The 15,510-nt window shown below is 36.1% G+C and overlaps 1 protein-coding gene across 4 annotated transcripts in view; it reads right to left on the reverse strand.

Annotated features, from left to right (window-relative positions):
• Positions 1–1,446: 1,446 nt before the first annotated feature.
• The window catches only part of REL (REL proto-oncogene, NF-kB subunit), a 48,728-nt gene continuing 34,664 nt past the window's right edge, over positions 1,447–15,510 (reverse strand). For 2 of the 4 annotated variants that reach the window (XM_055242727.2, XM_063617946.1), the window contains exons 5-11: positions 14,504–14,644; positions 13,135–13,239; positions 12,827–13,039; positions 11,506–11,574; positions 11,137–11,232; positions 10,973–11,041; positions 1,447–9,855 (exon numbers count right to left, since the gene is read on the reverse strand). In XM_055242727.2, the coding sequence (XP_055098702.1) occupies positions 9,083–9,855; positions 10,973–11,041; positions 11,137–11,232; positions 11,506–11,574; positions 12,827–13,039; positions 13,135–13,239; positions 14,504–14,644 (1,466 nt within the window). In that variant the 3' untranslated portion in view covers positions 1,447–9,082. The remainder of the gene's footprint in view (positions 9,856–10,972; positions 11,042–11,136; positions 11,233–11,505; positions 11,575–12,826; positions 13,040–13,134; positions 13,240–14,503; positions 14,645–15,510) is intronic. The other 2 variants (XM_055242728.2, XM_055242729.2) reach the window with 2 other exon arrangements.

A 15,510-nucleotide genomic window follows, 5' to 3' on the forward strand; every position in this document is an offset into this window, starting at 1 on the left:
GAGTAAAGAGAACCTTTGGCACACTGTTGGTGGGAATATAAACAGAAAACAAAATTTAAAATAGAACTACGACATGATCCAGCAATCCTACTATTTAAGTATATGTATCCCAAGGAAATAAAATCAGTATGTTGAAGAGATATCTGACTCCCATGGTCTCTGCAGCATTATTCATAATAGCCAAGATATGGCATCAACCCATGCATCTATCAATCAATAGATAAATGAAGAAAATGTGGTGTATATGTACAATGAAATATTATTGACCCATAAGAAAGGAAATTCTGTAATTTGAAACAATGTGGATGAACCTGAAGAACATTATGTTAAGTGAAATAAGTCAGGCACAGAAAGACAACTACTGCGTGATCTCACCTATATGTGGAATCTAAAATAGTTGAACTCATAGAACTAGAGTAGAATGGTTGTTACTAGAACTGGGGAGGTGAGATTGGGATAGGGGTTGCGGAGTTGGGGAGATGTTGGTCAAAGGATTTAAAATTTCAGCTTGACAGGAATAAGTTTAAGAGATCTACTGTACAACATGGTGACTATAGTTAATAACAAATATATTCTTGAAAGTTGCTAAGAGTAGATCTTAAGTGTTCTTACTACAAAATAACTATGTGAAGCAATACATGTTCATTAGCTCAGTTTAGCCATTCCACAACGTATGCATATTTCAAAACATGTTGTACAAGATAAATATTAATATATAGTTTTGCCAATTAAAGAAAAAAAGGATTTAAGAAAAGAGGAGGCCAGGCCAGCTATGGTGACTCATGCTTGTAATCCCAGCACTTTGGGAGGCCAAGGCGGGTGGATCACTTGAGCCCAGGAGTTTGAGACCAGCCTGGGTAACATGATGAAACTCTGTCTCTACAAAAAATACAAAAATTGGCCAGGCATGGTGGCATGCGCCTGTAGTCCCAGCTACTTGGGAGGCTGAGGCGGGAGGATCTCTTGAGCCCAGGAGGCAGAAGTTGCAGTGAGTTGTGATTGTGCCACTGCACTCCAGCCTTGATGACAGAGTGAGACTCTGTCTCAAAAAAGAGAAGAGACACCCTAGATCTCCATCCTTCTCTCTCTCTACCATGTGAGGATGGTGGGAAGGCAGCCATCTGCAAACCAGGAGGAGAGCCTCAGCAGAAACCGTCCTAGTACCCCTGATCTCGGACTTTCAGCCTCCAGGACTCTGAAAACAGGTTTTTGTTGGTTAAGCCAAAAAAGGAAAAAGGAAAAAAATCTTGAAAAAAGGCACTTCAGTACTCTACAAAATTATTTCAAAGGACAGTTACAAATGCAACCATATTCAGCAACAGCATTCCATAAAAAATGTCTAATGTTTCTAAGCAACTAAAACTACCTTTTCCTGTTAGGAAGATGCTATAAATATGAAGAAAATCTGATATTTTAAAAGTTAAATAGCAACAAAATTTCAGCAAGTGTTTTAGAATTTTTCCATTTATTATCAAGAAAAAAATCACTGTATACAAAGGTATTACAAATGTAATAAAATATTCTGTATAATAAACGGCATTTTGGCATTTTAAAAACAATTCCATCTTGATACTAAACTTAACATTAAATAATTGAACAGTACCTGAGAACTTTAAAAAATCACTGTCATCAGTGCCTCCAAATTCATTTCAGTCATTAAGCATATACAAATACTCAGTCAAAAAAAATAGGATTTTGGTATTCTGCTGGGATCTAGACTCATCACAGCCAAAGGTATTTTAAGTAGATACTTTCAAAACAGAAATCACTTCTAAAGGGTTCACCTGGTCAAAAACCATACATGTAAGAATGCTGGTTACCCAAAAGCTTTGTGTTTTCCTTGCCACGTCATCTTAAAGCTACCTGAACTGTGAGACAGTGACCAACATTATCAGCTAATTACCCAGTAAAAATCGAGTGTATCACCAATGAAGTCTCATTAAATTCAATTCCACAAATGGATGCTCAAATATTCCAACCTTATCTATATTTTATTACATCTTATGGAAAACTATGTTTGATTAGATAATAAAGTTTAAGAGGAAAAATGGGCAAGATGAATGTTTGATACTTTTACCAAAAATTTATATTTCGTTTACTTGCTGATTTCCCTGAAAACTCAATTTGTTGAAGAAGCAACATTCTGTACTAATTAGTGTGTATTACTATTCACACACAGGTGTTTAATGAATTTTACTTGTAATTCTTTAAATTTTTGAAAGTCCAATAGTAAACTAAAGTTGTGGAAACAAGTGATAAGAATATTAGAGGATAATAAATTCTACATATTTAAATAGATAAGTACTAGCTGGTGGTATTTTCCTAAAGCCACAGACATTTAGAATAAATAGAGTGATTACTTTTTAAAACTTTGATCTGTATTTTGTTTATTAATAGGGCATAAGTGGTTTTGTCTGTGCTTTTTGCATGCATGAAAAACATTACAGACATGATTACTTTTGAGATTCAATCTTACCCACTGTTCACTTTGTGCTTAACTAAACTCTGCTAAGATGTATTAGTTAAAATATTAATTTGACTATGTCTTAGGAAAAAAAAGGCATAAAACTAGATACAGACAACCCATACGTTTATCTCTGATTAGTCACCTATTTCTGGGCTTATAATAAATGATAAATGGCATGACATTTTCTGTTACATATGATACAAAAAGCATTCCAATTTTTCCCCTTTTATAGTCAACATCTGAAAACAAAACAGATGAGAAACTTTTCAGTGGCAACTTCATTAGCTATGAGATTCATTTTTAGGAAAAGTCAAACCACTCCCAATTCATAATCAACTTTTACAAATAAATTAAGAGTCACAAAATTTCAGAATTGAAGTCATTAAAGTTGGCCTTACCTTCATTAATCAATAGGAAATGTTTCTGGAAAAACAAGGCCAAAAGAAGGCTTTCCAAAGCTGGGCAATAACTAATTAATGCTAATGAGAAGTCCATCTCAGGTTTCTTACTAAAGAACCTAATCCATAATGATTTTTCTCACTCTGCTGTGTATTAGATAACTAGAAGGAGTATCTAAATTAAAGATTAATTAGGGACATAGGATATACAGATATTGGTTCATTAACAATATTTGATTCACACTATATAATTTACAGTGTTTCTTCTTATGTACCATTTTATTTAGTACAACACAACCTGTTAGGTAGCAGGCTGGGTATTACCTGAGTAAAAAGTCCCTATTCTTTCCATTTCTCCATGCTATTTAAAAGCATGTGGTGATCCTTTAATAAATCAATTAAAGATATAACAAATTATTTGATGCCATTAGGCAGCCTGGATCACCAATTCCAAGTCTTTTTTTTTTTGGGACAGGGTCTTGCCCAGGCTGGAGTGCAGTGGCGTAATCACTGCTCACTACAGACTCAACCTCCTGGGCTCAAGGGATCCTCCCACCTCAGCCTCCCTAATAGCTGGGGCCACAGGCACATGTCACCATGCCTGGCTTTTTTTTTTTTTTTTTTTTTGCAGAGACAGGTTTTCCTTATATTACTCAGGCTGGTCTTGAACTCCTAGGCTCAAGCAATCCCCCTACCTCGGCCTCCCAAAGTGCTGGACAGGCGTGATCTATCCACCAATGCCCTGCTCCATGTCTCTCTTAACATGGAAACCATCACGAGTTTTCTTGAAGTATTAGGTTAGACGCTGACAACCCAGCTGTTTCTGTTCACTATGGTTGTGAGAGGCCCAGTTATTTAAAAGGCCATTAAGATTGAAAATAGATTTAGAGGTGTAGGTACAGATTGGGAAGGGGCATGAAAGAAATTTCTGGGGTGTTGGAAATATCCTAAACATGGTGGTGACATGGGTGTTAACATACATAAAAATTAATTAAGCTGTACATTTAAAATTAGTCCCCTTTATGCATTTTACTCTACATGTGTTATCCTTGCAAAGAAAAAGACTGACATCTTTGAGAGCAAGAGTTTTTGTCTTATTCATCTCTGTATCATTTCCAACATGGTGCTTTGCACATTGGACATTCAAAAAATGTTATACAAGATTGACTGCATCAATACTGGAGTGTTGTGTAAGGGTTAGGCGCTGAGGCTGAGAAGTGTATGAGGGAGACCTGAGATTAAACCTGCCACATAAAGTGGAGAGAAGTAGCAAGGTCAGGGCTATGAAATAATCCCAAAAACTTTAGAATTTCTACATAATACAGTTGACACTACTATTCTCAATAGAGCTGCTTTCAGTCTCAAAGGGCTGTGGTATGTGTGCGTGTGTGTGGTAAAAAAGGGAAGCAGCAGGTCAAGGAAGAGAAGTGTATTTCACAAGACTTAAGTAATCTTGTCATTGCTGCTTTTCCTGCCAGAAAATCACCTTTCCCTTTAAAAATCATTTCCATATACATTTTAGTAATTCCTATGTCAATTTCACCCTTCCTTTTCTAATAATAGCTACTACTTATTCGGCACCAACTAGTATACTAGGGACTATGCTGGGTGCTGGAGTCCCAATGACGAAAGAGACAAACACTTAAATAAGAGGATGTCCGTAATACAGGCATGTACGAAGCTTCACCTCAACTAAGGAGGCAGGACCAACCTTCATAGAGAAGCCCAGTCTTCAAGGATGAGTGTTCTAGTTCCAGAAGAGCAGAGGCAGAGTGGGTAACATGTTAAAGGTATGGAGGCTTGAGAGAATTGTTTTTTTTTCAAGGAATGCTAACTATGTAATAAGGAATAGGGAGAACGTGGTATTTTAACTGGAACATATGGAAAAGATTATTACTGGGGAAAAAGAATGAAGGTCTTTACTAAAAAGGCAGCAGGAATGAAGAAGGGACATATGCAAGAGGAGATAAGCTCAAAAGGACTTGATGATTAAGTATGAGTGTGATGGAGAAAAAGAATACAATACTTTGAGGTTCCTAGTAAGTATCTTGGGTGGCGTGGTAAATGGTAATGCCATTATGGAAGGTAAAGAAGAGAGAGAGCCAGTTTATCAGGACATTCAGGTAGCATGAAAGAAAACTGAACCTGTGGGCTCTGATACGATCATCCAGGGGAAAAAATAGCACCAACTGAGGGGAGGGGTCAAGACTCATGGGAAATAAATCTCAGGGAGGAATCTTGTCTACCACAGAAAACCCAGAGGAGTATCCAAAGAGGGAAGTATAGGAGGTTATAAATAGGTCAAGCAGCGTGAGGACTGATAAAAAGACACTAGATTTGACAAGGCGGGCAGTCTCCGCTCATCTTTCCCAGAATATCCTAAGAAAATTGTAGGAGCTAAAGATAGAGATCGCTGGGCTAAGGAGTAACTGGGAAGGGAGAAAATGGAGGCTGGAGGCATTTCAGAAGTCAGGATGCAAACGCATCCAAGTGGTAGGAAAGGTTTTATCTGGTCTTTCCTTTTAGGCTAATGAAGACATTTATCATGTTTATACAAAGAAAGGAAGCACTAAGTGGTGATGAAAGGATAAAGTAAACACAGCCTGGCAGAGAAAGGAGGAGGGATCCAGTGCACAAGCAGAGTTCAGAAAAGTGCCTCAGAAACTAAAGCAGATGTTAAAAGAGCAGGTGAAAAGCATAAATATATGTAGAGATAGAGGAGAAACGTTACCAAATTCATTTTAAATTAAAGTCTATGGTCAAAAAATAGCACCTGAAAAATGAAAAATCCATTGGGAACATTCTAAACACAGAGGTAGCAGAACCTTAATTCTGCTTACACCGCAAAACTAGCCAACACTTATTTAGTTGTAAAAAAATATTCTAAACACAGATGTAGCAGAACCTTAATTCTACTTATACTTACTTATACTAAGTAGCCAACGCTTATTTAGTTTAAAGAAAAAAACCTATTTAGCTATTCTAACAGTCAGTGTTTAAACTGATTGGTGCTAATTAATCCAAAACTATGAGATTCTGTATTAAAAAAAAAAATCTCCCCACCTGTCCATCATTATCTAGAGACATCCTGGGTTCCTATTTTGAACAGAAAAGCAATTGTGCCTTCAGGTTTTTCTTTCTTCCTGGTAAGTTCTATTTATGTGCTTATGATTTTAAAAATGTATTTTAATTTATATTTTTAAATAAAAAATAAAAAATTACTTTTTACTTTTTTATTGAATTCTATGATTCTTGTGAGATTTCATAATGGCTGCTCATGAAAAATTTATAATACAGAAATATTTCCTTTTGAAATAATAATTTCTGAGGAATATTAATAGTACTCAGGGGTCTTTAATTCTTTTTTTTTTTTCTTCCTGAACCATCCTGAGCCCAAGTCTTATCTTGCTCTCTTCCCTATTTCCCAGTATAATTTAACCAAGAATTTTTGTTTTTATGGCATTCACACATTTCTCAATTTGACCGAAACGACTAGTTTATGTAAAGTTATGGTTTGGTTAGACATTGTGTAAGTAAAATGACAGACTGTTTCTTGCTAGGAAGATATTCAACATTTAGGGCAGGTTCTAGTTGTAAAACAAACTAGGTCTTTAATAAGTTAATTACTTAGCATAATGATAATTCCATCACAATTAAGATTACTGCCCAACTTTAATCTGTAATAATAAAATATAATGATCTAATTAACCCTTACAATGTCTTTGGGAAATAAAAGGGCAAAATAAATAATTATATATCAAATGAAAACTCCTAAAATATAACTACGTTTTGAAGCAAAGTGAAAGGTTTCTAAATGCCAGAATTACCAAAAGTCACGAAACACAAACAGCGAATAAAGTGTAATGTTACAGCTATAACAACTCAGATAAAGTATGTAGAAACAACTAGGAAACACTGAGAATTTTAAATCTGATTAAGGAGCTAGTAGAGATTACCCAGCATTCAGCTCACCATTTGAGACCAGCCAAATGAATATGTGACAAGTCTCTTTTAAAAATCTTGCACTTTGAAAACGAAATGTGTTATAATTGTTACTCAATCTGGAAGTTGCAATGAGCTTGACAATGTCAAAACATGGATTTAGAGATTCTCAATGAACCTCTAATGTTTTACCTTCAATAAAATCTCTTTTCATAAAAGGAAAAAAAAGATTACCCAAATTCTACCATCATTTTGCCACTGGGATTATTTTCCTTTCAAACAATTTGGGTGACCATTATTATTCCTGGACTTGAATGTACATGATTCTCATAAACCCAATGTCACACTAAGTAAAACTGCAAAAATCATATACATCTTAAAATTAAAGTTATTATTTCTTTCAAAAACCAAAGTTCTATTAGTAATACTTTTAATGTTCAATAAACATTTACTGATGTTTAATATAAGGTAGGCATTTTTCTACAAACTGGAGATTCAACAATAAAGCACAAAAATTTCTGTCCTTAGAAAGTTTATATTTCGGTATGGGAAAACAAACAGTAAATGAATAAATACTTAGCAAAGTCAGATCATGGTGAGTGCTATGGACATACATAAAGCACGGGGGACAGGGAATGCTGATGTATATATTCAAGGAAGACCTGCTCAGGTAACAGTGGAGTGACACCTGAAGGATGTAAAAGAGTGAACTATGCATTTTTCTGGGAGAACATTCAAGGCAAAGGGAATACCAAGTACAAAGAGTCCAAGGCAGGTGCATACTTGATGCTTTAGGAGCACTGAGGCCAAGGTGCCTGGAGCTGCATGAGGAGGTGGGATATGGTGGTACCTGAGGTAGGACAGGGAGTCTAGGCCTCCAACTTTTAAGGACTGTGACTGCTCTGAGTGAGATGAGAAGCCATTGAATGTTTTTGAGCAGGATGAATGGTATGAGTTGACTTGTTTTAAAAATAATCATTCTGGCTACTTTATGGGGAACAGACTATAGGGACACAAGGATATAAGAAGAATTTTTGTAGATGATAGCTTCAATCCAGGGAAGAGATGATGGTGGCTTGGAATAGGGCATTAATAGTAGAGGTCAAAAGAGGTGGTCAGCTTTGGATATATTGTGAAGGTAGGGTCTACTAGATTTGCTAATGGATTGGATATGGGAGCTAAAAGAAGAATCAAGGATGACTTCAGGGTTTTTGGCCTGAGCAACTAGAAGTATGGCATTGCCATTTACTGAGTTGGAGAAGACTGAAGGAGAAGCAAGTTTGGGAGGGAAGACCAAGAATTCAGTTTTGGATATGCTGAGTGTGAGCTTTAATTAGATTTCTAGATAGAGATGTCAAATAGGCAGTTTTATGAGATCACAGGGAGTGAGGACATCTAAGAAAGACGAATCGTCCAAGGAAACTTCTTCCCCTTAAAAAATATGAGTGTAAAGCTAAAATCATAAGCAACTTTAAAGGAATAGATTGAAATAGTATAAAATGTAGAAAACCTCCCATACCTTGAAAGCTCACTTCAACTGCCTTCTGCCCAACTTAACATTTTAAAGACATTTTGATATACATACAAATCTAAGCTCCAAGAAGCCTAAGAAAACCCCTTAGGGGTTACCTTGGCCCATGGGCCTCAAAAATAAGAAATTAAGTTTTTCAATGGCATAGCCATTACAAGTTTTATCTTAAATTCGCTTGAAATTTAAGAATACATTAAAACATTATAAAAAGAAATATAAAAAAGCGTGTTTTTTTTTTGAGACAGAGTCTTACTCTGTCACCCAGGCTGGAGTGCGGTGGTGTGATCTCAGCTCACTGCAACCTCCGCTTCCTGGGTTCAAGCAATTATTGTGTCTCAGCCTCCCAAGTAGCTGACAGTACAGGCACGTACCACCATGCTCAGCTAATTTTTGTATTTTTAGTAGAGATGGGGTTTCACCATGTTGGCCAGGCTGGTCTCGAATTCCTGGTCTCAAGTGATCCACCCGCCTCGGCCTCCCAAAGTGCTAGGATTACAGGTGTGAGGCCCTGCGCCTGGCCTCTGAGTTGTCTTTTTATGACAGCTTCCAATTTTGTATTCACTATGTCCAAAGTTGTATGCTTCTTCCCTGAAAAGTTTTTTGTATTCTCAAATACAGTATTATATTCTCAGTCAGTATTATATATACAGTATAAATACAGTATTATATTCCCAGTTAGACAAATACAAAATGCTGCATCTGTGTAGGTGGTATCAAGATTTAAAAGGATTTAAATCTTGTAAGTTATACTTGAAAAAATTCATATGGAAAGGAGTCACTCAATTGCTCATTTTGCATACTGCCAATACCTGAATACTGACTACCTTGAACAAAACCATGACTGTTTGGATTAGTACTGTTTGATGGTCCCGACTCATTTATCATGCTGTTATCTGCACAACTGAAGTCAGATCCCTCAAATGCATCTGATTGTGAAACAAAAACAGTAGTATTGGAATTGGTGCCTGCTGACATACTGGAAGAGGACATCTGATGGAGTTGTCTCAAGTCTCTTGGGTCTAACACTGAATTACATGAGGGGTTTTCAAGATTCATGCTCAGAAGTCTTGGATTATCGGTCTCTCCCATGCTGTCATTGCTGGTTGTCATCATATTCACAGAACAATTAGACAGCATGTTGGGATCAGAAATACCATATAAGTCTTCTGGTGGCATGGATGACGCTTCCATTCCGACTATGTCATCGGCATTGTTATAAATGCAAGTGTTAGAAGCATTTAAATCATTCCCAACAGGTATTCTCAGGAATGGTGGGATACCTTGTGAATTAGAAGGAAGTGTCCCTGTTGAAAAACTACTCAGTGGGTTTGTATTGCCTGAGCGTGGGGTGGGGTGGGCCACTGATGACCAGCTTGAAGAAGGCAGAGGTGCCATTGAGGCATGATGTGACAATCCACTTGAGATGGGCCCAGGTGAGGGATAGTAGGATTCTGCTTGACTTGAAACCCCTGTAGGCATTTCTCTCACAACTGCATCATGAGAAAACAAGCTTGGTTCTGTGGGAGGAAAAATTTATTTTACAAAATTAAAATGAACAAAATTATAAAAAGTATTTCTAAATTAAAATTGCATAAGCACACAAATATATATAAAGAAAAATGTCAAGGAAACCAATGTAACATTTCAAATAAAAAAATGTAAAAAGCACTAAAATTATTACACGAATCCAAAATGAAATTCTGTAACATATATACCATTTTACAAATACAGGTAAAATGATTTTGTCAAGTTACTTTGGCATATGTAATTTCACTCCAACTAAATATGAAAATCTAGTTTCTGAGGCTCTATAAAGGTATTTTTGAAAACTAAAAGATAAATATTAGAATTACAATTAATGGGATTCCAAATAGCCAAAATCATCTCTTACTCTTCACTTTTAGGAGAAAATGGAAGGATGGAGAAAACACTCATTAGCGATAAGAAAATACACATAACTTTTAAGATATATTACGACAGAACCCTAAGAGACTATAAAATTCACAGTCAGAAAAAATTACAGAAAAAATTAATTCTGTATTTATTTACATATTACACAAATGCTTTACAAACCAAACCAGGAAAAAGCAATGATTTAAGAATGTACGTGGGAGAAAAAAGACTTCTAATTAGCCCTTGGTTGAATTACCTAAACTAGCGATTGGCAATTTTTTTTTCTGTAAAAAGATTGTAAATATTTTAGGCTTTGTGAGCTATATACAGCCTCTGTTGGAACTATTCAACCCTGTTGCCATAGTGTTAAAAAAAAAAAAAAAGCAGTTTAGAGATAATATTTAATCAAATATTCATGGCCGTGTTCCAGTAAAATTTTATTTATAAGAACAGGTAACTAACCAAATCAGTAACATTTTTTTCATAACGCAATGTAATTAATAAAATTGCTACCATATGAACAACGTGTAATTTCTTGAACAATAAATCCCAAAAACACAATCGGTTTCTAACACAACCTTCAGAAGCCATGCTTAATTCATTCTATACTGAAAGCATGAAAAATCTGGAGAGGAAATTTTCAAAGAAGCAGTTATTCATTCCTAAAAATAGAATTCCAATATACTGTGCAAAGTACTGGTCTTTCTGATCACAAGAAATATGCTATAGGAAATAAAATACCTTTTTTGAAGTATCTTCCTTCTCCAATTGAACCGAGGAGACCAAGTCTTGGTCTCTCAGGAAAATTAACTGTTAGGATAAAGTTTTTCCATTATTAAATGTCATTTGAAAAATAACATTATCAATTAAAATCTGAAAAATTGGCCAGGCATGGTGGCTCCCACCTGTAATCCCAGCATTTTGGGAGGCCAAGGTGGGTGGATCACCTGAGGTCAGGAGTTCAAGACCATCCTGGTCAACATGGCGAAACCCTGTTTCTACTAAAAATACAAAAATTAGCCGGGTTTGGTGGCACATGCCTGTAATCTCAGCTACCCGGGAGGCTGAGGCAGAATTGTTGAACCTGGGGGGCAGAGGTTGCAGTGAGTTGAGATTGCCCTACTGCACTCCAGCCTGGGTGACAGAGAGAGAGATGCTGTCTCAAAAAAACAAACAAAAAACAAAACAAAACAAAAATAATAAAATTTGAAAAACTGAATAAAGTAAATAAAACAAAACCTATTTAAATATGAATCGATCCAAAATATTCTTACCGTGATCCTGGCACAGTTTCTGGAAAAGCAAAGTCGTCTTTTGTTTCTTTGCTTTATTGCCGTAAGTATCTGATTAGAAAGAAACCAGGAAAGCAGATAAAAAATTATAGGATTGTATCCTCTCCTTTAATAAACAAATATTTTATTCACATATAGAAAATGTTTTCAATAAATATGTATATAAGTTGGATTTAATAAGTATTGTAGAATACGTCCCAAATCAGTAGTATCAGTAGAAAAAGATATTTTTCTCTTAGTAAAAAATTGTTTAAAGTAATCCCAGCACTTTGGGAGGCTGAGGTGGGTGAATCACCTGAGGTCAGGAGTTTGAGACCAGCCTGGCCAACATGGTGAAACCCCATCTCTACTAAAAATACAAAATTAGTCGGATGTGGTGGCGCATGCCTGTAGTCTCAGCTACTTGGGAGGCTGAGACAGGAGAATTGCTTGAACCCAGGAGGCAGAAGTTGCAGTGAGCCAGGATTGCGCCACTGTACTCCAGCCTGGGCAAGACAGAGCGAGACTCCATCTCAAAAAAAAAAAACAAACAAAAAAACCCCACAAAAATTAGCCAAGCATGGTGGTGCGCACCTATAGTCCCAGGTACTCATGAGGCTGACGTGGGATGATCACCTGAGCCCAGGAGGCTGAGGCTCTGGTGAGCCACGATCATGCCACTGTACTCCAGCTTAAGTGACAAGAGACCCTGTCTCAAAAAAAACCCAAAACAGTTTAAAATATTCATCTTGTTTTCTTATCACACAAGTCAATAATGTCAACTAATACAATAAGGTTTGATAAGAAACCAATATAGAGACTACTCTCTGAGTAGTAAGTGCACAAAGACTAAAATAGACCTTCAAAAATAGAAATTTTAGTAAGCAGTTTAGATACTTTGAAATTATTCCATACTAATCAAACCTCTTCTTGAAGAAAGAGATGCAGAGACCAGCCTAGCCAACATGGTGAAACCCTGTCTCTACTAAAAATGCAAAAGTAGCCCAAGCGTGGTGGCACGTGCCTATAGTCCCAGCTACTTAGGAGGCTGAGGCAGAGGTTACAGTGAGCTAAGATTGCGCCACTGCACTCTAGCCTGGGTGACAGTGAGACTGTCTCAAAAACAAAACAAAACAAAACAAAAAACAACCCAACAAATAAAGAGATGCAAAGAGCATAAAGAAAAAAACCAACAGAAAGCTTCCAGGAAAAGAAACATAAATTATGAATATACATAACTGTACTCAAATGAATCTTACACGAAGATGTTATTAGCAGTACCACTTCAAGAAATATATAAATTATTACCAGCAAAATGTCATACCTTTTTCATCTGGCAGATATCTAAAATCCATAGATTCACTAACTTCCTGGTCAGAAGGTCTCCGCAACTGCATTTTTACTGTTACGGGTTCTGTGATAGCTTTGCAATATGGTGGAGTTTTGAAAACAATGGCTACTTGACGGTGTACATCAGCTTGTGAAAAGATGCCTTTTGCTTCCCAATCGTTCAACACAAAACGAACTTCTATGTCATCTAGTCAATAAGAAACCAAAAAAAAAAAGGGAAAACAAAGTAACTGCAACTATTAATCTAAAATTTATTCTAAATTCAATGAAATAAATAAATACCTTTCTGAACTTTGTCACAAAGTAGAAATATTTCATCTCCTCCTCTGACACTTCCACAATTCTTGTTTACACGACAAATCCTTAATTCTGCAGTATTTGGAGCACCTAAATATTTTCAAAAAAATGAGGATTTTCTATGAGGATTTTCAAAAAAATGAGTTGCTACCTTAGTAATATTTTACTTCTTTTTGCAGGGAAGAATTTGAGGAAAAACATTCACAGAATAAAAGTTTTAGTGTATAGATAAAGGACACTAAATACATTAATCACCTATATATCTGTCCACTTCCTAACTGCTTTACTTTAGACTTCGTGGCTTCATTTCTAGGTAATGATATATTCTCTAATTACATCTCCCTGCTTCTAAATTCTGATTCCGCCAATCAATCCTACGCACTGTCACCAGATTAATCTTCATAAATCATGACCACATCCCCATGGCAATACAATTTTCCCTATGGCAATACATCTCCCTATGGCAATACAACTTTCATGCTTCCTATTATCTGGCCATAAGATTATTATAATTATCCATGGCATTTAAAGCTCTACATGATAAGGATACTCTAATCTACCTTTATAGCCCTGTGTCTCTCTATCCTTCTACACATAAAACAGGTATATCATACAACATTGGTGGATGTATATATAAGTTTATGTACACACACACACACACACACACACACACACACACACACACATACACACAGTATTTTGGGGTAAAGTTTCATAATCTTTCAAAATGAGATATATCCATGTCCTTTGATCCAGCATTTGCCATGCAGTGAGCCATGACTACACCACTGCACTCCAGCCTGGGTGACAGAGTGAGACCCTGTCTCCAAAAAAAAAAAAAAACCAATAAAAATAAAAACATATACAAGAATATGTATTGCAGTAGTTTGCTAGGCCAAAAAGAAAAAATGAGAAAAGAAACAAACCAAATGTCTTGTAAGAGGGTAATTAATAAAATTATGATATAACTACATAATAAAATATGCTGCTACTGAAAAGAATAAGGTGATTGAAAGGAAAATGTCCAAGATATATGGTAAGAAGAAAGTTTTTAAAACAATCATCACTTATGATTTTAAGTTGCCAAAATTGTACTGTGTCAAAAATGATGATGATGACAATGTATTTGTGTATATATAGGAAGAAGAAACTGGTAAAATATGCACCTAAGGACAGTGATTATCTCTGGAGGATGAGATTAGAGAAGATTTCCTTTCTGTTATATATTTCTGTAATGTCTGGAAGTTTTCCTATCATGAATATATTGTTTTTCTAATTACCAAAATACTTTTAAGAATTAAACTATTGCAAAAAACAAGTTAAGACTACAAATATAAGAAAATGAAGTACTTACGGTTGTCATAAATTGGGTTCGAGACAACAGGAGGAAGAGCAGTCGTCAAATTACCATGTTCATCAGGGAGGAAAACTTGAAAACATAGTCTCACCACATTGAGGTCACAATCTTCAATATCATTCAGCTGTTTTTCAGGGACTGAATAGAAAAAAAAAAAAATTAAGAATGTAATAGTCACATAGACCTAAAGACTTGCTAGGTCCTCCTCCCTGCCCATTATAGCCAATAACCTTGAATAGCATCCAAATCTGTATGAATAAAAATAGAACAGTATACAATCTCAAGAATGCCTTTTATCATTCTTATCAAGTAGTCACTATCTAACAGTATTTGATAAATTATAGCCATGTTCAGGAAGTAACTATCCCCTCACCTGGGATTTAAAGCAAAATCCCAAGTTGACATTAATAACAAATCAAAGTTTTAAAAAATAGTTGCAGGTTTGTACACAACAAAGAATGGCATTTACCCATTCATTCAACAAATATGTATTTGGTCCAGTTGTTGTGTTAAGGACTCTGTAAATTATCTCCTAAATCTGTACAAGAATTACTTTCATCCCCATTTTACAAATGAGGAACTGAGTTTAATTCGTTTTTTTGACATGGGGGTCTCACTCTGTTGCCCAGGCTGGAGTGCAGTGATGTGATTTTGGCTCACCTCAACCTTCGCCTCCCAGGCTCAAGTGATCTTCCCATCTCAGCATCCTGAGTAGCTGGGACTACAGGCACATGCCACCACGCCCAGCTAATTTTTCTATTTTTTTGTAGAGATGGGGTTTCACTATGTCGCCCAGGGTGGTCTCAAACTCCCAGGCTCAAGTGATCCACCCACCTTGGCCTCCCAAAGTGTTGGGATTATGGGCATGAGCTACTGAGCCTGGCCTGGAACTGATTTTAAAGAGATGAATTACTTGCCCAAAGTTTCACAGTGACAGGGTGGAAATGTGAACTCAAGTCATTAAATTTAGAACCTATGCTTTTAAAAATTGAAATCTATTAGAA

Source organism: Symphalangus syndactylus, chromosome 14, assembly GCF_028878055.3.
Source record: "Symphalangus syndactylus isolate Jambi chromosome 14, NHGRI_mSymSyn1-v2.1_pri, whole genome shotgun sequence".
Classification (NCBI taxonomy): domain Eukaryota; kingdom Metazoa; phylum Chordata; class Mammalia; order Primates; family Hylobatidae; genus Symphalangus; species Symphalangus syndactylus.